This window comes from Phaseolus vulgaris, chromosome 9, assembly GCF_051622355.1.
Source record: "Phaseolus vulgaris cultivar YP4 chromosome 9, ASM5162235v1, whole genome shotgun sequence".
NCBI classification, from domain to species: domain Eukaryota; kingdom Viridiplantae; phylum Streptophyta; class Magnoliopsida; order Fabales; family Fabaceae; genus Phaseolus; species Phaseolus vulgaris.
Window position 1 is genome coordinate 8,011,710 of NC_143506.1, and position 26,496 is coordinate 8,038,205.

The 26,496-nt window shown below is 27.2% G+C and overlaps 2 protein-coding genes across 3 annotated transcripts; one reads left to right on the top strand and one right to left on the bottom strand.

Annotated features, from left to right (window-relative positions):
- Window positions 1-2,668: 2,668 nt before the first annotated feature.
- LOC137821847 (uncharacterized) lies at window positions 2,669-6,485 on the bottom strand. 2 transcript variants are annotated; one of them, XM_068626623.2, is made up of 2 exons: window positions 6,369-6,485; window positions 2,669-4,164 (listed from the first exon to the last, which is right to left on the bottom strand). In XM_068626623.2, the coding sequence occupies exons 1-2, from the start codon at window positions 6,423-6,425 to the stop codon at window positions 2,776-2,778; spliced, it is 1,446 nt and encodes a 481-aa protein (XP_068482724.2). In that variant the 5' UTR covers window positions 6,426-6,485; the 3' UTR covers window positions 2,669-2,775. The 2 variants fall into 2 exon arrangements, with proteins under 2 accessions (XP_068482724.2, XP_090151600.1); XM_090295474.1 differs by having other exon boundaries at window positions 2,669-4,167; window positions 6,369-6,448.
- A 10,532-nt stretch (window positions 6,486-17,017) lies between these two features.
- Window positions 17,018-18,467, top strand: LOC137821996 (BURP domain protein USPL1). Its single transcript, XM_068626835.1, has 2 exons — window positions 17,018-17,369; window positions 17,488-18,467. Exons 1-2 carry the CDS (start codon window positions 17,310-17,312, stop codon window positions 18,364-18,366), a joined length of 939 nt encoding a protein of 312 aa, XP_068482936.1. The 5' UTR covers window positions 17,018-17,309; the 3' UTR covers window positions 18,367-18,467.
- Window positions 18,468-26,496: the final 8,029 nt, after the last annotated feature.

A 26,496-nucleotide genomic window follows, 5' to 3' on the forward strand; every position in this document is an offset into this window, starting at 1 on the left:
CACTCACTCGCACAATACAACAAGTAGCTTTAATCCCTTGATGATGAAGGGACCTGCAACTGAACAGACCAATATAAATAATTGTACAAGATTCTCAGGCTTGCAAAATTTGAGTTGTAGACAATAAATCAGAACTTAAATAAATATCTTCAAGATTAAGCCAGCTAAGACGTTCAACATATTACTAATCTACTAAACAATGCAATTCAACAAACCATCCAAATTATAGGCAAGAAACTACTTCTGGCAAAGGTTGTGTTTGCAAGAACAATCATCAGAACAAGAGTTGTAATGGTACTCAACTGTTGGCTTCTCCTGCTTCATTTACTCTTTAGACTCTGGAAACAAGCCAGAGGTAATTTTCGGAGTCATTAGGCTGGTCTTCTGAACAATAGGTGGGAATTGCTGACTTCCAAAGTGATACAATCTTTCAAGCAAAGAATTCTTTTCTACTCCCCCATCATCAGTGTTGGCCACAACATAACCCATAGAAGGTAAAGGGTGGAAATTAATCAAACCCCAAGAATCCAGAAACTCCATTATCTCTTGCCAAGCTTCCACATCTCCAAGATTAATCTCTGACAAATCTTTCAATTCAATCTGTACATTTGGATTTGTGTGAAACCTCTTCATAATATAATTTCGTATCTGCTTGTAAGTATCAGAAATCCGGTTTTCAATTTTGCCATTAAAGAACGAAGGCAGTGGCGAGTTTCTCAATCTGATGGACATTTGTCCATGAAAACAACCTGAACGAAGGCAGTGGCGAGTTTTGCCTTCAGATTAAAGTTCAAATATGAAAACTGCAATTAAATATTTAGTTGGAAAATCAATAACTTCAAGAAATTTTAATCATCTTTCAGAAATTAAGGAAGATTTAATGTAAACAAAATTATTAAATAAAAATCAATTTTATAGAAAAATAATTAATCACTTTATTAATTAAATTATATATTATTTTAAAAATTAAAAACATTATTAATATTTAAAATAATTTTTATTATTAATAAAATTTATAAACTAGTAGTTATCAAAACTTTAACTATTAATTATTTAGTTTCTAAAATTAGTAACTAAAATCTTGGTAACTAATTAGGTGCCAAAATTAGAAATTATTTTATAAATTTAATTAATAATAAAAATTATTTTATATATTAATAATTTTTGTAATTTTTAAAATAATATTTAATTTAGTCATAGTTAATTATTATTTTTCTTCAAAATTGATTTGTATGATTTTTCTTACAGTGATGACACTAAAATTGTGCATTTGCATAATGTCATTCATAATAAGTTGTCAAAACCATGGAAGCATTGTACTTACAAGTTACCACTAAAATCTAAAAAAGAATTTCTTAATTGTTTTGCAGCATATTTTACTCTAAGGGTGATGATTAGTTGTGGTAATTTTTTATTTTTAATCGCAAGAAGGTTCTGATTAACAATAAATAGATATACATACTATGCAAGTGAGTTCATAAGTCATTCTAGCTTTCATTATCCACTATCAGAATTGTTGGCTTTTTTTCTGAAAAAATATGGGATAATTCGGTATGAATGAGTCATGAATATTTTACTTAAGAAAGTCAAATACAACACTTATAATTCAAAACCTTAAAACCTTAAGACAACGGATATGTGAGTCTTCCATATTTTTATCACAACGAGACACGCATATCTAAAATCAATCAACATAATGCGTATATATCAACTTTAAATAATTAACAAAAGATTCATTTAGGTATTGAGTTTAAATTTTTAAGGTATTACATTATAAATCAAGTAGCCATACAAAGTAATCTACTTTACCAACTCTAAGAAAAATAAATAAATTATTTTATTTTATTAAGAGATAAAGCTAGTGAAATATATTAAATAAAGTTAAATTCATCATATTGACTTTCTCTTTACATGAACATCTAGATAATGAAATTGAAGTATAACAAGAAGTTCTAAAGTGTTCCAATAATTAATTACTTCAACAGTATATATATATAAGCAAATAAGTATTTGAAAGCATAATATATAACTAAACAAAACTATTCAAAATACATAACAATTGAATGATTGCGTTTTTTATTACTTTTAAATATTTATTGTCTTAGATATTTTTGGGAGACTTTAGATCAAGCCTAGTTTCATATCCCTTTATATTATTAGACGTGTGGAAATGTTCCTAACTTTAGTTATTATTTAAGGGTATCTTTAACATGTTTGGATTTTGTATAAGGGTTAGAGTATCTCTGAAATGATACACTTTAATTTTATTTCATTCTTTAATGATAAAAAAAAAGACATTGAATTCTTAGTTTCAAATATTTACATCATCATTATAGTGTGTTGTAATCCTGAAAAGACTTGTTTGAAAGAATATTGGGGTTCATTGTTTAGGAAAAAAATTGAAAGAATTAGTTTGTACATAGTGAAACTTGGTGGTCTAAAAAAAGGTAGACATGGTCCTGGTGGTAAAGACAAATCGATATAAAAATTATCTGTTGAGTTGTTCTTTCTTATGTTTTGAAAAAAAAACTTTTTTTATTAATGTTGACAACGAAGGAAAGGTTGTTATTTGAAAAAAAAAATCCTTTTTTTTGTGTTTTCACTAGCAATCTACCTTCAAATAAGTTATATTTGTGATTTTCTAAACAATACAACCAACTATACACTCTTTTAAAAAGTCACAATATATCATTCCATATTATTCATTAGATATATAGCACACAAACTTTTTTATTGATAAGTTACATCATTGGTTCTAGTTGTAGTCCACTTCGTTTACTCATCATAAGTAGAGACATTTGGCCTGGGCTCAAAATCTCCCTTTGCAAAGTCATTTCTTTCCTTAGCATAGATGTCATCATTTTCATAAGCTGAAACATTAGGTCTTGGTTCAAAATCTTTCATGGTTTTGCTTTTTTCCTTCACATTAACCTTATTATCACCATAAGCTGAAACATTGGGTCTTGGTTCAAAATCTTTCATGGCTTTGCTTTTTTCTTTCACATCAACTTCATTATCACCATAAGCTGAAACATTAGGTCTTGGTTCAAAATCTTTCATGGTTTTGCTTTTTTCCTTCACATCAACCTTATTATCACCATAAGCTGAAACATTGGGTCTTGGTTCAAAATCTTTCATGGCTTTGCTTTTTTCTTTCACATCAACTTCATTATCACCATAAGCTGAAACATTAGGTCTTGGTTCAAAAATTTTCATGGATTTGTTTTTTTCTTTCACATCAACCTCATTATCACCATAAGCTGAAACATTGGGTCTTGGTTCAAAATCTTTCATGGCTTTGTTTTTTTCCCTCACATCAACCTCATTATCACCATAAGCTGAAACATTGGGTCTTGGTTCAAAATCTTTCTTGACTTTGTTTTTTTCTCTCACATCAACCTCGTTGTCACCATAAGCTGAAACATTAGGTCTTGGTTCAAAATCTTTCACATTTTTGCTTTTTTCCTTCACATCAACCTCGTTATCACCATAAGCTGAAACATTAGGTCTTGGTTCAAAATCTTTCATGGCTTTGTTTTTTTCCTTTTCATCAACCTCATTTCCACCATAAGCTGAAACATTAGGTCTTGGTTCAAAATCTTTCATGGCTTTGTTTTTTTCCTTCACATCAACCTCATCATCACCATAAGTTGAAACATTGGGTCTTGGTTCAAAATCTTGCATGGCTTTGTTTTTTTCTCTCATATCAACCTCATTGTCACCATAAGCTGAAACATTAGGTCTTGGTTCAAAATCTTTCATGGTTTTGCTTTTTTCTTTCACATCAACTTCATTATCACCATAAGCTGAAACATTAGGTCTTGGTTCAAAATCTTTCATGGCTTTATTTTTTTCCCTCACATCAACCTCATTGTTACCATAGACTGAAACATTAGGTCTTGGTTCAAAATCTTCCATACCTTTTTTTTCCATATTTTTTTTCTTTTCCATGCAATCAATATCATTGTGATCGGGACTTGCTTCAAGATTTTTCACAACTTTCTTCTTTGACTTAACATCAATGTCATGGTTTCTATAGTTTACGGCATTAGATTTCACATCAAAGTTTTTTAGAACTTTAAATTCTTCCGGCACATCCTGATGTTTCGTCACCATTTTCCAATATTCTTCTCCCATCTTTCTTGACTCAACGTTTGTTACAAACTTCTCAAATTTGGTAATAAAAAAAACAAAATATACTATCAGAATGCAAATTGTAGTAAAATATATCTTAATAAATAAATAAACTGTCACTGTTTTCACTAAAAAATGAATAGTATTATTAAAGTCACAATTAAAAAAAATAACATGATAATTAAAAATAAAAATAGGATGGGTTAAACAATATTTTTCTTAATTAAAATGTCTATTATATTTAAAAAATTAATGGTGTAAATATTTTTTAGCATCTTAACATAACCTTGTTAGGTTTGACATGACTATTTGAAATTTTCACTTGCCATATTAATTTGTTAAAAATTTATTTCAAATTATAGTTTTAGAGATGTATAGATTTATCTTTACACATATTAATCAATTAATTAATGCCTATAAAAAAATAATCATAGTCCCTTAGAAAAATTCAACGTAAAACAAACTATATAGAAAAATGCAACTGCAACTTATGGCTTAGGATGAGGTAGAAATGTCTCGATTATACATTGTAAGAGATGAATCTAACTTTCCTGACAAGATATAAGTTTATTTTTAAGATTTTATATGAATTTTCCAGTAATTTACTTAAAGGTTTATTTTGCATACACGAGGTGCAATTTTATTGTTAACAAAATAGGTTTGACTCTTTAGGTTATAAACATGCTTGAAATTTACGAATATAAATAATATATTATTTTAAGAAATTATAAAATATAAACATAGTAATAAAATTAAAAAAATATATATTTACTTAAATAAAACGGACATTTACATTTGAAAGCTTTTGAATAATATAAATTTTGACTTTTAAATTTATTTAATCAAATTTAAACAGGTCTTGATTTAATTTATGTCTTAAAACATTTGACGTACGCATATAGGTTGTCATTCTTATGGGAATGCTTGACCTATTTATGTGGTACGACATATAGGTTGTCATTCTTATGGGAATGCTTACCTATTTATGTGCTACAAATTCAAAACTTAAGCCAATAGATTACAACACATAAACAAATAAATAAAGGGGGAAAAAGTTTAATTACTTGTTTGTGTGCAATTTTAAAAAACTTGAGTTAATATATAATCTTAGGAAATATGAGAGGTGTAAGTGCAATTTACTTTGAAGTTAAATAAATTTTTCATTCATAGGAAAAATAATTGTTGAGCATAATTTATAATGCAAATATTACATAATTATAAAGATGAAATAATAATTAAATCACTACAATAAAATTATTAAATAACAATCAATTTTAGAGATAAAATAATTAGTCACTCTATTGACTAAATGGACTAAATTAAATATTATTTTAGACACTAAAAAAATATTGATATTTAAAGTAGTTTCTATTATTAATACAAATTTATAAAATAATTTATAAATTAATATTTATATTAATTATCAATATTTAGTTAATTATATTTTAATTTAAAATTAAAATTTAATAAAAACTAATTTAATACATAAAATAGTTAATAACTAAAATTTTATAGTTAATGATTAAATACTAATTTAAAAACTACTTCATAATTAATAATAAAAAATACTTTAAATATTAATAATTTTTTTAAGTTATAAAATGTTCTTTAATTTAATGAATATAATAATTAATTATTTTAATTTTAAAATTAATTTTTATTTAATAATTTAAATTTACTAAAATTATTTGCTTTCTTGAATTTCTATTAACAATTTGTTAATAATCTCGGTTCAGATAAATATTATATGATAGGCGAAATCATAGTCTATGAATTTCCTATTAAAGGAATATAAAAGTCTAATTCCAGTGCATAAATTATTCAATCCGGTTCAGAGACAAAGTATTTCTAATTTACGTTCTTTTTTATTTTCTTCATATTTCCCTCTTAACAGCTGTGAAAATTTTATTTTTGTGACAAAATAATATCCAGTAACAAGACATGATAGTGTAAAGACCAAAGTGAAGAGAAAAGGAAGATATAATTAATAAATGGTGCAGTTGGTTATAATATAATAATATTTTGTGTGTTTTATGATCACCTTAGCATAAGAGAAATGGATCTTTCTACAAATTTTAATTTGAAAGACATTGAGAATATGAAATGCAGATGGTTTGAAGTGAAAAGAGAAGATTAAGTTAAAAAAAAGTGAAGTAAAAGTGGAATAAGTATTGAAGTTTTGACATGAATTAAAAATAGACATTTATATGCAAAATGAAGAAATGAAAACATACCAGGAAGATGAAGAGGAGAGGAAGCACAGCAATAAGAGATCTCATTTTGTAGAGCATTTTGTAGAGTGAAATGAAAGGCTTACTATGAAGGACTTGCAAGTAACCTTCCCTATTTATAGCCACACACATAACATACCGTAGCTGACGTGTCTTTTCGCATGTTGTGTTTGCAAAATAAAATTAATCAAGCCACAACAAATTGTCTCCACTATACTAGGTTACACAATATTATAGTTCCCCACGTTTTCAGTGCTGAGATATTTATTTGATCTTTTAGTTTTAGTTTCTCTGCTTTTTCATGCAAATTCATTTGTATATTTAAAAACTAATTTATTTCTTACTTTTTTTTTCAATTTTTTTATCATTAAAAAAAAATGTGGTGCACTTAAGAAATAATTCAACTATTATACAAAATAAATAAAAAACAAACACTTCACTTTCCGAATACAACATATCCATATGAAATCTCCTGTTATTATTATTGACAAAACCAAATAACAAAGTAAAGTTAACTCTCTTACTAACAATTTCATTTTTAAATTATACTAAATAGGCCCAAAGGTTGAAAAATCGTTAATGTATTAAAAGATAAATAAAATTAAAATAATATAAATAAATAATAAAGTAAGATGATATTGTATCAAGAGTAAAAAAATAATTCAAAAACATTAAAAATATATTTAGTTACTGCAACCAAGATGTGAAAAGTAAAAACTAAATCAAGTTAAAGTCCAACAATATAAATAGGTGATTTGTTTAATAGGTAAGTATAGAGTTTTTATTTGATAATTAAATAAATACTTTATCATGAAAGCACATCGCAGATACATACCCAACCGAAAGTTAATCTGGATCTAACAATCAAAAGATAGCCCAAATTCAGTAGTTGAGAAAATGTTCAATCCCAAATAGAACCGTCCAAGTCAATCGATCCAGTAATCGAAAACGCAAAACATCACTAAAAGACCAAAAAATCGAGAGAAAGAGAGAGAAAGAGAAGTTAGTTGATCCAAAAGTCGTATAAAAACATAAATAATATTTTTAATTAATATTGTTGACTTACTCGAAGATAACATTTTATTATTAAAATAAAGTTTTTATGTAATGATTTAAAATAATAGATAATTTTCTTTTCCTACTGTAAAACGAAGAGATTGAAAATAGAAGCGGAATAATATTAATAGTTGTACTCGATATGACCGTGATTGAAATCATGTATGAACCGAGAACATTTTATGAACCAAAAATAAAAAATTTAATTGAATTATATTATCAGATTAAATGAGATTAACTAAAAAATTGTAATAATCTAAATATATAAGAAGTGTTCTCACTCATCTTTATATATACATAAGTTAATACCATGAAGTAAAAAGTAGGCTTTTAATAACTTTAAATACTTCAATAATATTGATTGAAGTGGGAGACAACTATTTTGCAGATACTTCGAAACGACACTTATAAATAAAAATTTAAAACCAACAAAATCGATCATGACACCTTCATGATTAAAAAAAATTAAAATTAATAAATATATATATATAAAAAAATATTATTTGAAATATGAAATAATTGATTTTAATAATGTTTTCATAATTAATTGTGATTAACAGCACATCTCATGTTTTTTATATAGTAATAATAATATTTTTATCGAATTAAATCATTTTCATTTTATTTTTTGTCAAATAAACATATTTTTTTACCAAATAATAACATGTATTAATAACGACTCTGATACTTTATTTTAACTTATACTTTAAAATATTGGTTAAGATGGAATGAAAACTTTCACTCTCATTCCTTCAATTTCCTTTTATTTAATTTATCTAAATAATAAAATTTAATATCATTTATAGAAATCCTAACAATTGTTTTTTAAATTTGAGTTGAATTAATATACATTTTATCCTATAATCTTCACACCATTTTTTTTTCTTAATCCAAACTTTAAATTTAAATATTTATAATAAAAAAATTATTAAAATGAATTATTGTCTATTTATTATTCACAAATGAATTTTTAAAACAAATTAAAATATTAAAACATTTTAGGTTAAGTTATAATTGACATGAATATTATAACGTTATAGTTTAAGCTGAAACTTTAGTTACAACATTCATATTTTTTACCTAAATTCTTCACATTTATGAATTTATTACTCACGGAAACAATAAATGTAAATAAAATAACAACAACATCTAATTTTTTTTATTCATAAAACTTGAAAACTCACGCAATTGTTTAACTAACTAATCTAAATCCCTTAATAATACATAGTACTCAACGGAACCTACATCCGTACTTGTTTTAGATACAAACGCAATTTGTTTTATTAAAATAATTTTTTATTATATTTATTAGTTTATTTAAAAAAACTTAAACGTAGTTGAAAAGAAATAAATATAATCTCTAATATCATTTTTTTTTATCTACAAAAAATAAATAAAATAAAATGAGACATTTCAGGAGGTGTCCAAACCCTTATACAAATAATTCAAACACAAACTTCTTATCCCCAACTAGCTATATACATTACAATACATCAACTACATTAACATACCAAAACAAGATACAAGAGTACATCAATATACAATTACATCAATCCTCCAAAGGAACACATTCTCAAGACAAGACACAAAAGTACAACAATTAAACTCAGTCTTTGCGAGCAAACAAAAGTAAACCAAACACCTCTAAGCGCCAAACCCATCAAACCGATCCTGCGATGAGGATATAGAAACCAAAAAACCTACACAAAACACCTCACGTCTTCCAATTCTGGACAAATCGTTAAACAATAATCACCAAACATCAATCTCTTAAATATCTCATATAACATAAAGGTTCTAAACACCAATCTGAGTAGGATAAATCAACCAATCTTTCTTTTACCGTAACCCAAGACCAAAATCTTCACACCAACCCTGCCAGGAAGAAACAAAAACCAAGAGAAGCTGCACAAAACACACCACAACTGCCAAACCTGCACAAAACGTTAAATATAAATCACCAAACATCAATCTCTCAAATATTTCATACAATAAAGGAGTTCCAAACACTAATCTGAGTAAGAAAAATCAGTCAATCTTTCCTTTACCGTAATCCAAGACCAAATCTTTCTTTTTACCGCAGTAAAAACCTCAACTAGATCAACATACTCATTCTTAAAAACCATCATATTCCTATGATTCCAAATTTAACCTATAATATCTACCCAAATCCCCCAGCACCTAGCAATAACATCTTTCAAATCTATAGGTTTAAACATCTTAAAATGCATTTATGCATCACAATGTAATACCGAAGAAATCTTCAGTCACTCGAGACACAATCCTCAAATTCTCCATAAGACCATACACACAAAATACAGATAATTTACAATCTCTTCTTCCACACTACATACATAAAGGACATTAATCACATTATAAAAGCACTCGTCATTTTATAAAAATATCGTATTATTATAAAAAACATCATCATATTATAAAAACGTTGTCCTAAAACCTAAATCTCTAATCATCGTCATATGTTCATATGTTGTAATTTTGTATCTATCTCATTGTTGTGTAATGAGTTATAATTTACTCAATATCACCTAAAAACTTGAAAATCATGTATGCAACTTTTAAAAACTCATATAATTAACCTTGGTAGTTAATGATATATATATATATATATATATATATAATTAATTATATATATGCACACACTATAAATTCAAGTTTCTTAATATAATTAATTGAACAAATAAATATAATTTATGATTTTTATCGTACGACTACCATGGGTTTTACAATTTTTTCAGGAGGTCTTTTGAAGTCATTTATGTTCTCTCGTGAGTAAAAAATATTAATAATTCTAAACTCAAAATCTCGAACAGACTAATCAGATAGAACATACACAGTCAACAACAAGATTCGTGTTACGTTAAATTCAAAATATTAACATTAGTTTATGAATCAATTTCAAGAATATTTCAAAAAAAAATTAAACTAATGCTTAAAGTTGAACTATTTTGCCAAAAAGACTAGCTCTGTTGGTCTGTAAGGCGTAAATTGTTGTAAAATTTCTCTGACCACATGCAATTTTTAGGCATAAAAATCATAACTTTCCGTTACTCCAAATCTTTTTTATTTCTTCTCCTTTACATAAAACTGTAATAGCATAATAATACATCTATTGTATATCTATAATTATTCAATTTAAATATAACTTAAAACAAAGAAGCAAGGTTTGAGCTGCTATATACGGTGGCATTCAATTTTGTAGTAGAATAAAATAATTCAATATCGGACAGAACAAACACACATTTGAAAACAATATCCGGTGAATAAAAATTGGATCTAAGTGGACCGTCGTGTAATTAAAATACAAAGATAATACGTGGATGGTGTGACATTAACTTTAAAAAATTAACCATATTATATGATAACAACGAGTAGCATAAATTTTAATGAATCAATTTTAATATAATTTAAAAATAACATATAGTTGCATATAATTTAATAATTAAATCAATAAAAAAATATTTTTAAATAAGAAAAGTTTGCGAAAATCTTATTATAAAAACATGTATAAAATCTTAAGTTATTTGTAATTGAGAAAAAGAACATTATTCGTGTCATAAAACAATATAAAAGAGTGAATTATTCGTGTCATAGAACAATATAAAAGAGTGAATTACCCTGTATGTAACATACATCTCTTCTAAATAATAATATAGTGATTTTTTATATTATTTTCTCTATAAATCTTTCGGTGTTAGTCAAACGTGATTTTTGTTCAACTAGTACTTAATTTTAACTATGAGTAGTTACATTTCAAATAATACTTAGTTGTGTTAGTTAGAAGGGGTTGAATTTCAAAAAATACTCAGCTTAGTCATAAATGGTTGTGATCCAAATAATACTTGATTTTAGCTAGGGCTGTTTGCATTACAAATAATACTGTGTTTAACCATAAGTGGTTGCGGTTCAAATAATACTCTCTTCTAATCAGGAGTGACCACGATGACTAATACTCAATTTTAGTCAAGAATGAGTGGGATCCAAATAATTATCGTTTGTATCTTCACAATATTAATCAGTTTACTAAAACTTAATCGAATGATTGAATATCAGATGTAATTTTTTTTAATAGATCAACCAGTGTAAAAACACATTGTAAATCTTTCTTTTTTTTTTCTTATCTCTTTATATTGCATGTTATTTAATTGGAAATGATTTTATGAGAAGAAATTTGTGAAAACAACTTTTAGAAGTATTTGTAGACACAATTCTCTCATTAAACACAATTTATTAAGAAAAGCACTTGAACACTTTGTAGGTCAAATGTACATTTTATTATATGTGTACGTGTGAGTGTTGAATATAATATGCCTGCATTGAATAGACAATCTTATTTCATTCCTTAATTAGTTAAAATTTTCATTAAAAAACAATTATATCCTTATAACACTCATAAACAACTTTAAAAAGTTTTAAAATAAATGAAAACTATACATGACAAATTAATTTCAAATATAGGATTAATAAATAAAATTTAATTCTTTTATTAAATTTGGCCAGAAAATATCATTTGAATGACAAAGTGGAATTTCTTTTTTGTTAGATAAATATGAATAAAAACTCTACTATCAACGCTATCTCTGATCTGTTAACAAATTTAATTTTTGAGCTAATTGCGCAAAAAAAAGTTTACATGCAAAACTCAACATTTTTGTTTAAAAGTTAATCATATTATTTTCTTCAAAACAAAACTAAGCTTTGTTCCCAATTAAATCAAAGTGAGTTTTTTTTCCAATTCAAAACACTTTATTCTCAAAATATACCTTTTTATAATTCAATTAGGTTCAAACACTCAATTGTTAATTAACAACACATTCAACACTAAATCCAACTATCACAACACAATAAGAATAAATTCAATACAATATCAAAATAATTCAACATATATAACCTCATTTTAAAATAATTCCACCAACTTCAAAGATTTGTCTAAATTTATTATTTTTTCACTGATATAAATTGCAACTTAAATTTAGCAATTTTTTTGTCAAACAATATAACTCTCATTCTCAAATCAAATATCACAATCCTTATTTCTAGTTTGAGACCAACCCAATATCACAAACAATACATTTACATTATCTATCTTAGTGTTTTTTTTTAAAATCAACATATATTCTCAAAATTTATAATCCTCGTCCAATAAAGTGATTTGAGTTAACTTTAATTTTCTTAACTTTATGCTTTTAAAAAAATTTATCAAAAAAATTAGGAAAATTAGAGAAATTATATTTTACTTATTAAATACCTAATTCATAACTCCAACATGTTATCACGAACTTAAATTAACACGTGGTCATTCCTTTTTTACTTATATCTCACATACAAGCAGAAAAGACTTATCCATTCTTATAACAGGAAAAGAACTACAGAAAAACCAAAGTATGAGAGTCTCATACTTTTAACTCTGATTCATATATTTTGACAAAAAAAAAAAGAGAAAGGACTTCATAAACATAGAGAAGTCAAATATTTTATATTATAAAAAATTAAATACTTCAAATAAATAAAAATACACTACAAGAAAATCATTTAATAGAAACCAATTTTAGAGAAAAAATAATAATTAGTGGCTATAGTGTTTAAATTAGAGACTATTTTAGAAACTAAAAAAATTATTGATTTCTAAATTAGTTTCTATTCTTGATAATAGTTTCTAAATTGGTATCTAATTAACTACCAAGGTTTTAACTACCAATTATTTACATTTTAAATTTGGTAGCAAAAACCTTGGTAGTTAATTAGATATATAAGTTTAGAAACTATTTATCAAAAATAGAAACTAATTTAAAAATCAATAATTTTTTTAGTCTCTAAAATGGTCTTTAATTTTGTCATTATAATAACTAATGATTTTTTTTCTCTAAATTTGGTTTCTATTTAATGATTTTCTTATAGTGATAAGTTTATTTTATAACTTTTTAAATAATAAAATACCAATTCTCCATTTAATTCAAACTTATTATTTAAATCCATAAAATGGGTATTTACATTTTAAATTAATATTAATTATAAATTAATATGTAGGTTAAATTTGTCTTTTATTGATAATTTGTTAATCTAAAATTGATTATATGTTAATTAATAAAAATAACAATACCTTGAAGTTCTATAGATAGATAGGATCTGGGAGTTATTGGATCCAAGTGGCCATATAGTATAACTAAACACGACAATGGTAGATGCTGATAGTGGGCCATAGTCACATGAATGAATGATAGTAAGGATAACACTGATTGGGCCAACAGTGATCCTATTTAAAATTCATTTTAGTACTAATAAATTTAGATTTTTTAAGAGGATTCTTTACGAATTAATTAGTTATTTAGATTTTTTGCAACTGCTATTTTGAAATTATGGAAAAATTTAATACAATATTTATTACATAAATGGAAATGAAAAATTATTTTTAACTAGAAAAAAACATTAAAAGTACTTTTCAATATTTAATTAATATAAATTACTCAAAAATATTTTTAACTTTTCAAGTATCATGAAATAGAAAAAAAATTTAGATAAAAAAAATAATTAGTTGTTATAGTAACTAAATTAGAGATATTTTAGAGACTAAAAAAAAATTGGTTTCTAAATTAGTTTCTATTATTGTTAAATGGTTTCTAAATTGGTATCTAATTAGTCAAAGTAGCAAAAAACGTGGTTAATTAAATACTAATTTAGAAACCAAAATTTTTTTAATCTCTAAATTGGTCTCTAATCTAGTTATTATAACAACTAATTATTATTTTTTTTCTAAAATTAGTTTATATTTCATGATTTTCTTTTGTATTTCACTATAAGTGATTCTTCATTAATTACTTTTAATTACATCTAGATACATTATTAAAAAAAACTAGATTAAAAAAATTATTTATAAAAATATTTTTTGAAAATCATTTGCTTTTGTTTTAATGTTGATGGAATTTAGAGTCAACATCTTACGCTATGCACTAAAAAAACTAGTTATTTAATGATGTATTATCATACATTTAATAAGTTCGAGGTCTCGTAATTCTTATCATCATCACCAAATCCTTTTAAAAAAATTGCCTTTAAAATAATAAAATAAAAATATATTTATCTTAAATTGTATTGAGTTAAAACTACTATGTATTTTTGAAACGAATGATAAATATACATTATAAAAAAATCATTAAATACAAACTAATTTTAGAGACACAAAAATAATTAGTTGTTATATCACTAAATCCTTTTAAAAAAATTGGCTTTAAAATAATAAAATAAAAATATATTTATCTTAAATTGTATTGAGTTAAAGCTACTATGTATTTTTGAAACGAATGGTAAATATAAATAGAAACTAATTTTAGAAACACAAAAATAATTAGTTGTTATAGTGAATAAATCAAAGACATTTTAGAGACTAAAAACATTATTGGTTTTTAAATTAGTTTTTATTATTCATAAATAGTTTTTAAATTGATATCTAATTAACTACCAATGTGTTAACTATTAATTATTTAAAAACTATTTATCAATAATAAAAACTAATTTAGAAACCAATAATTTGTTTAGTTTCTAAAATGGTCTCTAATTTAGTCACTATAATAACTAATTATTTTTTGATTTTAAAATGAATTTGTATTTAATGATTTTTTTTAGTGATATAATTTCTATCCACTCATTCAGAAATAAATTTAATTTATAAAGATGTCATTCTAAAATCAAACTTTCAAATTATATAATTTTTAGAGTTTAATAATTATGTAATTTATGTTTAAAACTATTTAATACATTTCTATGTTATCATATATTACATTAATTTATTTTCATTTTTATTTTAAATTAAACGATGAATTTTTATACCGTTAAACTATTATCCTTTGAATTAGGGTCTTTTGCTGATAAATTTTTTTTCTTTAAACTAGGGTTTTCGAGTTTAAATTATATAAATAAATAAAAAAATGTCGAAAATTTCAGTACTAATAAATTTAGATTTTTCAAGAGGATTTTTTACGAATTAATTAGTTATTTAGATTTTTTGCAACTGCTATTGAACTTTCACATTTTGAAATTATGGAAAAATTTAATACAATATTTATTACATAAACTATGGAAATGAAAATTTAATTTTAACTAGACAAAAACATTAAAAGTACTTTTCAATATTTAATTAATATAAATTACTCAAAAATATTTTTAACTTTTCAAGTATATTTGTGTTTCACTATAAGTGTTCTCCATTAATTACTTTTAATTACATGTATACATTATTAAAAAAAACTAGTTTAAAAAAAGTATTTTTAAAAATTAAAAATATTTTTTTGAAAATCATATGCTTTTGTTTTAATGTTGATGGAATTTAGTGTTAACATCTTACGCTATGCACTAAAAAAACTAGTTATTTAATAATGTATTATCATACATTTAATAAGTTCGATGTCTCATAATTCTTATCATCATCACCAAATCCTTTTAAAAAAATTGCCTTTAAAATAATAAAATAAAAATATATTTATGTTAAATTGTATGAGTTAAAGCTACTATGTATTTGAAACTAATGATAAATATACACTACAAGAGAATCATTAAATAGAAATTAATTTTAGAGAGACAAAAAATAATTAGTTGTTATAATGACTAGATTAGAGACCATTTTAGAGACTAAAAAAACCTAGGTAGCAAAAACCTTGGTAGATAATTAAATACCAATTTAGAAAATATTTATCCTTAAAAACCAATAATTTTTTTAGTTTCTAAAATGGTCTCTAATTTAGTCATTATACCAATTAATTATTTTTTGTCTCAAAAATTAGTTTCTATTTAATGATTTTCTTGTAGTGATATAATTTATATACACTCATTAAAAAATAAATTTAATTTATAAAAATGTCATTCTAAAATCAAACTTTCAAATTATATGATTTTTAGAGTTTAATAATTATGTATTTTATGTTTAAAACTATTTAATATATTTCTATGTTAACATATATTAGATTAATTTATTTTTATTTTAAATTAAACGATGAATTTTTATGCCCTTAAACTTATCCTTTGAATTAGGGTATTTTGCTGATAAATTTTTTTATTTAAACTACGGTTTTCGAGTTTAACTTATATAAATAAATAAAAAGAATGTCGAAAATTTTCACTGAAAATAAAAAATTCAACAAAAATCGGTTGATCCTTGGTATAACAAAAACATAATTACAATATATTGAAGGATATTTGGGATAAAAGATAAAGAAAAAGAAAATTAGGGTTTTGAGAATGGGTTGGAGGGAGAAGAATGATTGATTTTTTTTTGGAAGATATGTTGTAAAGAGAAAAGGACAAGAAAGAAATAGGGCCAACAAAAATCAACCTACTCATACATAATACATCATATGCCAAAATGTTTCCATATCTAATTATAATGTTAATTATTTGAATCCAAGGTGTCATAATCTACCTTTACTTGTCGACATGAAAATCTCCCATGATTTTTCTTTGTTAACGAAATCCGCAATAACTTGGCATTGAGACATTTCAATACAAAATAGCTTAATCTATGGTGCAATTCTTAATTCGATTATACTAAAAGTGGCGCATTATATGCAACTACTACATTGTTTGAATCTGTTGTTGACTAGACAAGTAATTTTTATTGCATCCAAGATTGATCCACCGAAACCCACGTTTACATCAAGTACAATGTTTATCATAGAAAGAACAGAAAAGGAAAAGTATTTATGACAATTTGATGGAGGAACATCGTATTCAATCAGTTTTGAAAATAATTTGTTAGATATTAGAACCTTGACTACAACCAAGTGGATTTTATATTTGAACATTTTTACTTATTGCCCTGCTCAGTTCAAGATAAACTAAACTCGTAACTGGGAAAGGATTCAATAGTATACAGAAGCAGAAATGTACAAGGGCATGAGTTTTATGTTTTGGTTCCTCTTTATTTATCTACTAGTAACCCTGGTATACCAAATGTTTAATTTTGCTTGAACCTGTTTTCGTTGTTGGTTAATTTTCTTTAGTTAAGAAGCAGTAAGAAACAGTTTGTAAGCAATGATCTTTTCTAATCTTTTTGTTGCAGTGCTCCTATGGATGCGGAGCCAGAGAATTGGCTGGAACAGAAAACAAAGTCTTGGAAATTGCACTTGAAGAGGGTCACAACACCTCTAACAATATTCAAGATCATGCCATGAATCACCCAAATAAACCAGGTCACAGTGTTATTCCAAAACTAGACACTCATGAGCATAGGCATATGGACCCTTCACTAATGGTGTTCTTCACTTTGAAAGATTTAAGGGTAGGGAAGAGAATGGCCATTCACTTTCCAAAGAGAGATCCATCAAAATCCCCCAAGTTGTGGCCCAAAGAAGAAGCTGATTCACTCCCTTTCTCGTCCAAACAACTGCCATACCTTCTCAAACTCTTCTCTTTCTCACCACACTCCCCCCAGGCCACAGCTATAGAGAACACCCTTAGAGAATGTGAGAGCAAACCCATCAAAGGAGAGGTAAAGTTCTGTGCCACCTCTTTAGAATCCATGCTAGACTTTACACAAAGAATTCTAGGGGTGACATCAGAACTCCAAGTTTTGTCCACCTTGCACCAAACCAAGTCAAGTGTCACTTTCCAAAACTACACTATCCTAGAAACCCTCATGGAAATCCCTGCTCCCAAGATGGTGGCTTGTCACACCATGCCTTACCCTTATGCTGTTTTTTATTGTCATAGCCAAGATAATGGGAATAGGGTATACAGGGTCTCACTAGGTGGTGAAAATGGAGATAGAGTGGAAGCTATGGTTGTTTGTCACCTAGATACCTCCCAATGGGCACCTACTCATGTTTCATTTCAGGTTCTTGGGATTACTCCAGGAACCTCTCCTGTGTGCCACTTCTTCCCAGCGGATCATCTCATTTTTCTCCCCAAACTGCAAGCTCACGGTTCTTCAACCATGTGATACTACTATTCTTACTTACTTATGAACCAATGCAAGACCTTAATAATGTACAATTTCTTATATGAATAAGCAAGGGTTTCTGCCTCCTAAGTTCATCATAATTCTGATCCTCACTTTTTTTCGCAAAGTTTTTAGTTGCTTCACTTACGTAGAATCACAACTCAACATAGGAGAGGTTCCAACTGGTGCTAACTCAAATCGTAAAAGTCTGAGATCATAGTTAATGGATTGGTTTTTTTACCAAAATGGTGCACTTTTTTTTAGATTTACGGCAAAAGCAGAAAAATTTAGTTGGGCAATTCTTAGTGAAAGTTGCTCATAACGTAGTCAATATCAATTAAATTCATTAATTTCCCTACTTTTCTTCATTTAATTAGAGTTTCCAACCGGATTGACAATAATAGTTTAAATAAAATTTTATATTGGATTGGCAACTTAGGTATATTTTATCTCAATTGAAATTTTCAATTCTGTTGGCAAGTTTAGTTGATTTTTTGAAATAATTAATATTTTTTAAAGTTAAAAGATGTATATAGTAATAATTTAAAAATTACAAGTGAATAAGAATAAGAATATTGAGACAAATTGTATTTTTATAGATAATTAATATTAAAAAATTAAACTAAATTTTGTTTTCACAAAAAATAAAGTTACATAAAATTAAGTTGGATTTAAAATAGGTTGTGTAATAAATGTAAAATATTTAGTACCTTTTAAATATTATTAAAATTAAAAATATTTTTGTGGTTTTTAAAAAATTGAAATTATGTTCGTGAAATAACGTTTATAGTTGATACAATTATAAATAAAAATGGTAGCGTTTAAACAATATTTATAAAATGATATTATACATGATTAGAAAATAGAAATATAGGAAAAGTTGTCATCTATGAGAAGTTGTGCCACATGGTGGTCTTCTTTGTTGTCTTTGTGGTCGTCCTTGTGGTTGTTGTTCGGATGGAAGGGTAGAAGGGGGGCGGAGGTGGAATGTCATCGTCAGTGCCTTCGATTTCATTGTCATCACTCTGATTTGCGGACACTTGTGAAGGCATTGTTGGTCGATAATACTGCATAAATGATATTGGATTGTAGGCAGATGGGGGGACATGGTAGAGGTTGCAAAGGGATTTGACGGGCCAGCAAAAAATTGTTGTTGAGATGGAAATGTTGAGTAGTTGAAAGGTGGTTGATGGAATGATGATTGGAATGACATGTGAGATTGATCCCTATATCCGAACAACTGGGTCGGTTGAAAACCTGGTGGACGAAAAGATTGTTGTTCAAATGATTGAACTTGAGAAGAAGACCCGACATGATGTTGATAGTGAGGTTGTGTAGTCTCCTGTGGCATATCATATTGTTTTGAAAATATGTGTTAATTTTGGATGAGTGAATGAAGAATAATAAATAATTTTGTAATTGAACTTACATCGTAATCAGACGATGACTGTATAGGCGTGATGTAGTGGATAGTATGGTTGATGTACCATTGCATGTATGTTGAGTTGTCATGCAAATGGCCATTTCCATTAAACTGATTTTCGTGAATTAGATGATTATGGCGGTCATTCCACATAGCTATCCATGCGACATGATATTGTGGCATGTATCGATCAGTTTGTCCTCTCATATCCTCTTTGTGAAGTTGATCAAGGTTGAATGGGTCACTTGGAATACTCTGTCAAAATCCAAATTGACGCATATCCCTATCAACCTGATGAAATTCAACAGTTGCAAAACATATGAGAGGAACTACAGCCCGTGCAGTTGGGGAAACCTCAATAGTGATCAAGCACCTAACATAATCCACTCGATATGGAGTCCAAAGAAACTGTAAATAAATGTTTGAAACATCAGTAATATGAAATATTCAGTTAAAATGATATGTTAGTTTATATATTGGTCACAACCTCTTTAGCTTTAATGCCATCAAACATTGCTCGTATTTGTGGAACAGTGGTTCCTCCTATGTGCATCCTATGCATCCTCCGAGTCCACCTAACGAAAACAAAGGAATATTAAGAACTTTGTTTTCTTATATCGAAAATTAATACAAAAATAACATACCTTTTTCCGAGTGGGAGACCAACTCCTTGTTGAACTTCTTCATTGGTCAATGGTTGAAGTTGTGGAGAAATGCATGTTAGGCGTTCCCATGCCCAACATTGTAAAAGCAACATGCAACCTCCAATATTATCTTGATTAAAGTCTATACCGTGATCGAGCGCACACAGAAGCCAATACAGCTGACCCCCAACTATAATTCCTGACGTTGTTCAAGTCAGCCAACAATAATAGATACATTAAGTGTACCTTACTACCTGAAGAATCAGGCATCAATAGACTCCCAATAAGTGTTAATATGTGGGCTCGAGCATGTTAAGCAATAACATCATCGGTTGCATTATGAGGCAGTTCCTGAAAGATATTAAATCACCACTAGTAATCTCGGTGACAACCTGTCCATCAATAGGTAAACCCAATATTAATTCAACATCTTCCAAAGTAACAGTTGTTTCACCAAGAGGAAAGTGAAAGGTATGAGTCTCTATTCTCCATCTTTCCACTAATGTTGTAATTAGTATGTGGTTGAAGTCAATGTGCTTAAATTTTAACACATGTCCAAAACCAGAATGATCAATTAACTGTTTGACTCGTTGGTCAAGTATATCATCATGCTTTAGTACCCAGCTTGCATGTCTTCTGGGTCTCAATAGATTTTCATTACATTCCCATACATATATTAGTAACATGTTTTCTCTTGGAGTCGCAATACAAACATATTCGCGGGAAGACGATGAGATGCCATAAAATTCTAATAAAATGATTCCTGAAAATACAACCAATTTTTAGAGTACCTTAATAGATAATTCCTACTAAAATCAATAAACATTAATTTTCTTAAATTAAAGATAAGAAAAAGATATTTACATATACTAATTAAAGAGTACTGAATATAACATATTAAAGAGTACTGAATATAACATATTATAAAAAAATTATTGAAAGTAATAAATTATGTACAAACAATAAAAATATAAGAAAAATAAAATAAAAATATTTTTTTAGCAATTGTTTGTCAATGTTTGAATTGTTAGACGGTTTTTTTTTTCATTACCGGCTCGAAGGAGAAAAAAATTGACAGAGGGATTTGATATCAATTAATTATATTAACTTGTCTTTTTTATAAATTGATATTGATTAAATTTCATGTTTTAAACTATCATTTTTAAATTCCTTTAACAGAATATAAGTATTAAAATATAAGTATTCAAATAAAAGTATTAAAATATAACATATATTACATGTGCGTCTTTTCTGATATCATTCATTCAACTATATTCAGTTTAATATTCAAAATTAAAGTTTCTGCGTGGATAATATGTGGCTACCTTACACTTTGGCCTTTTCTGTGTTAGGTCAAGAACTAGGCCTCTTCTGCCCATTGCCTATATCCCACTAAATGGAGAACAGTTCATTATTCATGTTTGTCTCTGTTCCATCGTCAGAGATTCTTATCCTACTCCTTACTATTTATAAAATACTAATTCTCTATTCTTTAAACTTAATCATAAGCTATAATGGAAGACATTGTATGAAAATAAAAAATATTAGTTGAATTTTGTTAATGTTTTTAAAACAGATTTTAAGTAGTTAACTTTGTTTACAAATTTAAAAATATTAGTACATTAGAACTAAATTATTTACATGTAATTTTCCCTCATATATATAGAACTAAATTTTAGTCAAAATCAAGATATAATTTTCTTCTGAAATGAAGGAGGGTTCATGAGTAATGCCACCATGTAATACAAAAATACATACAGATCCATCCACAGAAAATACAAAAAACAATTTATGAGAGCTAAAATATACTGATAATCTTTATTAGCATGTGTTTGCTACTACAATTAATTAAATAATTAAAATATTAGAGAGAACTTACCTTTGTGATTGAATGCCACCCTTAAGCACTTTGGAACAATGGCAAAGCTCGAGAATGTTTTGCATAGGAGACAGACTCTATTAAATAGAGTTGCTTGTGAGTTTGAATAAATGAAAGTTTGAATTCAAACTTCATTTCCAAAAAGAATATCTGCCATGAAAAAAGAATCTCTGCCATGAAAACTATAGCCATGTGAACGTAAAGTTGGAGAGAAAATAAAGCATTGCTTGGTGGAGCACGAAATTGCAATTGAAGTTGCCAATGGTGTGTGAAATTTTTTCATTTGGTGCCTATGCAAAGTTGCCAACCATGAAAGCAACTTTTAATATAAGTTGTCAATGGTGAATGCAACTTCTTCCAAAGTTGCCAATGGTGAAGTCAACTTCTTTGTTATGAAATTGGGAAAAAAAAATTAAACAAAGTGTAGCTTGGAATGATGCCTTTCTGTCACACAAATACCTGAGGACTTGACTTATGAATAAAAATTTCAAAAATTATGTTAAAATTATATTGTACTCATACAGAACATTTGTTATATAATGGAACAACAATGCAGCTCTGTAGCCTTGCACTCCTTCTTTGTTCTACACTTTTTCTTGTCTTAATTCTTGCATCCAAGTAAAAAAAAATTGAGGACAAGGTTTGTGAGATATATTATTTTCTCCTTCTAGTATAAAGTTCAAAGAAAGTTGTAAAGGTAGTGTAAATTTTCCGTAACATTCTTCTTTATCATGTTTTCTAAAAATGCAGATGGACACATGGAATGTCGGAGGAACGTCACTAAGTCGACATGAAGAACTAATAACTAGAGACATCGTGGATGACATAAGTGAAGATGGAGATAACTACGACCTTGATTTGGATGATGAAGATCAGTTCAATAGATCTTCACAATATATTCCGTCTGGTAGTCAATCCAGACATAACATTGACTGCAACCTCAATGAACACATGTCTTTCATGTCAAAGGAGGCGACATTGAATGCCATAAAATGATACCACATAAACAACGGTTACAAATTTGTTGTCGTGGAATCAAAGCCAAACAGATATGTGGCTCGGGGCATACATCATGATGGAGGGTGTGAATGGAGATTGCGTGCATCTTTTAGTAAAATCCGAAATCAATGGGAGATAAAAAAAAATTGATGCACAACATAGTTGTTTGTCAACAAATCTTAAGGCAGACCATGTTAATTTGGATTCAACCCATATTGCGTCCATGGTGCTAACTTCAGTAAAAGCAAACCCTTCTGTCCCAATTAAAAGCTTAATTGCAGAAATAAAAAATCTGTATGGCTATACTATCACGTATAGAAAAGCTTGGTTGGGAAAACAAAAAGCTCTTATTTTGGCATTTGGTGATTGAGAATAGTCCTACAATGATCTTCCTAGATGGTTGAAAGCAGTAAAAGAAAGCAATACGGGGACAATTGTGCAGTATGCTTCTCCTTGTATGGTTGATGGTGTTCAAGACAAATCTTGTTACAAGTTGGATCGCGTGTTTTGGTCTTTCAAGCCTTGTATCGATGGTTTCAATTTTTGCAAGCCCATTGTACAAGTTGACGGGACATTTCTAAACGGTAGATATAGTGGAACATTGTTGACCGCAACCGCTCAAGATGGGAATCGAAACATATTTCCATTGGCGTTTGCGATTGTTGAAGGCGAGACTCAGGAGGCTTTAATTTGGTTCTTCCAATTATTGCGACAATATGTGACACCTCAGCCGAATTTGTGCATGATTACTGATAGAGGAATCAGTATAATTTCAGTATTACAATCCGAAGAAGTTGGATGGGAAGGAGACAACCTTGTTTCTGTGTATTGCATACACCATATCGCATCGAATTTCAACAAAAAATTCAAAAATGTTGAGCTCAAACGACAATTGATTAACATGGGTAATGACATTCCATACCTTCTTTCACAGATAATTACGATCTTTTACCATTTAACTAATTTCATTTACTTCTTTATGACAGCTTATGAGATGAAACAACCCATAGTACAAGCAAAGTTATCAGTTATGCGATCTGAGTTCAAGCAAGCATTTTCCTAGATAGATCGCATACCATTAGAGAAATGGACTCAAGCATATGATGGGGGAAAGAGGTATGGTCATATGACCACAAATCTAGTGGAATGCATTAATTTCGTGCTTAAGGAAGCTCGTTCCTTGCTGATTTCTGCTTTGGTTAAGGCAACTTTCGAAAAAACAAAAACATGGTTTGTTGAACGAGTCTTCAAAATAGACACCATGTTACGTGCATGTCATTATTATTCAGAAGATATCACAACCTTACTTAGAAAAAATCAACAACATTCGGCTATGTGTTTTGTAGAAAGGTTTAATGCAAAAAATTCTGAATTTGATGTTCAAGAATTAGCCACCCCCCAACATGGTCGGCAACCTTAATCATATACAGTTAGATTAAATGATTGGTGGTGTGATTGTGGCCACTTCCAAGCTTTTCGACTTCCTTGTCGTCATGTTATTGTTGTTTGTTCCTCTTGTCATTTACAAATGACGACATTCATTGATCCAGTTTACAACCTCCACACGATTAGAAAGGCATATCAAGTTGAATTCCACCCCATTCGAAACGAGGATTATTGGTCTACTTATACCGGGCCAAATTTCATACCAGAACCCCACATGCGACGTAAAAACTCGGGACAACCAATTACAACTCGTTTGCGAAATGAAATTGATCAATCAATTCAGAACAAGACAAAAAAAATGGTCTTACTGTCGCAATGAAGGTCACAACAGAGGAAATTGTCCATTTAGATAATAGAGTCATCATTTGTAATTTTGTTCTCATCAAATATTTTAATATCATCTTCTTTTAATGACATATATTCAATAATTTAATTTATTTTACATAAATACATGTATATTATTACTTTTTACATATTATATAATTTATACTTTCATATATTATATAATCTAAAATTTTATACATAAATTATATCTCATTTTTATAAGTGTATTTTTAACTTTAACAATATTTATAAAATACTAAATATTTTTAATTTATCAAAAAAATATTTTTAACCCAATTTATTTAAAATTATTGTAAAAAATATTAATTTTAATTATTCAACTTTATATATCATTTTCTTAAATAAAACAAAATTAAATTTTGGTATTATTTATAAAATACTTTATTAATTATATATTTTTATTTTTAAAATACTAATTATCATTTGTTTAAACCCTAAAAATAAAATCAAGTGAATTTGCCAATTGAATTGACAACTTTAATTGAGATAAAATACACTAAAGTTGTCAATCCTGTATTCAATTTTATTTAAACTGAAGTTGTCAATTCAGTTGTCAACTTTAATTAAAAAGACAAGTGCGTCAGGATTAATGAATTTAATTTATGTTACCTACACTATTGGCAACTTTGACAAAAAATATTCATTCCTGTAATTTTTTCTCAATCTGTCCATTTAAGTAAATCTAAAAAAAATTACACCATTTTGGTAAATTTCCCTAATGGATTAACCTTGTTGTCAGCATCAAATCTTCATTCTCCATCCAGCCTTAATAATCTTTCAATTAACCCTAAAACGTGATGGCTAAATTTTATCAACTACCATTAACCCTAAACCTTCAACATCAGAAGATTATGATTGATTACACAATATAATCATCAAATAAAAACCAATTTTAAATACTAAAATAATTAGTTGCAATAGTAACTAAATTACACACTGAAACTAAAAACAATTTTGATTTCTAAATTAGTTTTTATTATTGTTAAATAGTTTCTAAATTGGTATCTAATTAGCTACCAAGTTTTAACAACCAATTATTTAGATTTTAAATTTGGTAGAAAAACCTTGGTTGCTAATTAGATACCAATTTAGAAACCATCTAACAATCATAGAAACTATTTTAGAAACCAATTTTTTTTTCAGTCTCTAAAATAATCTCTAATTTAGTCACTATATTAATTAATTATTTTTTTTATATTTCATGATTTTCTTGTAGTGACATATGATTTTACTTCCAATGAAATTGGATTCATGATCTATACTGAAGTTGAAATTATTTAAAACATTTTTCGTTTTTTATATACAATACCGAACATGAACTAAACCTTTTACCAGTAAAAAGTACATAGTTTACAAATAAGCGATCTCGTTGCAAAATTAGGTCAGATACACGA

Excerpts from the sequence above, each read along its gene's own strand:
- LOC137821847 (XM_090295474.1), bottom strand. The coding sequence starts at position 6,425 with ATGCTCTACAAAATGAGATCTCTTATTGCTGTGCTTCCTCTCCTCTTC. Across the intron at positions 4,168-6,368 it reads CTCTCCTCTTCATCTTCCTG|AAGTTTGTAACAAACGTTGA; the intron begins GTATGTTTTCAT and ends ACCAAATTTGAG.
- LOC137821996 (XM_068626835.1), top strand. The coding sequence starts at position 17,310 with ATGTACAAGGGCATGAGTTTTATGTTTTGGTTCCTCTTTATTTATCTA. Across the intron at positions 17,370-17,487 it reads TTTATCTACTAGTAACCCTG|TGCTCCTATGGATGCGGAGC; the intron begins GTATACCAAATG and ends TTTTTGTTGCAG.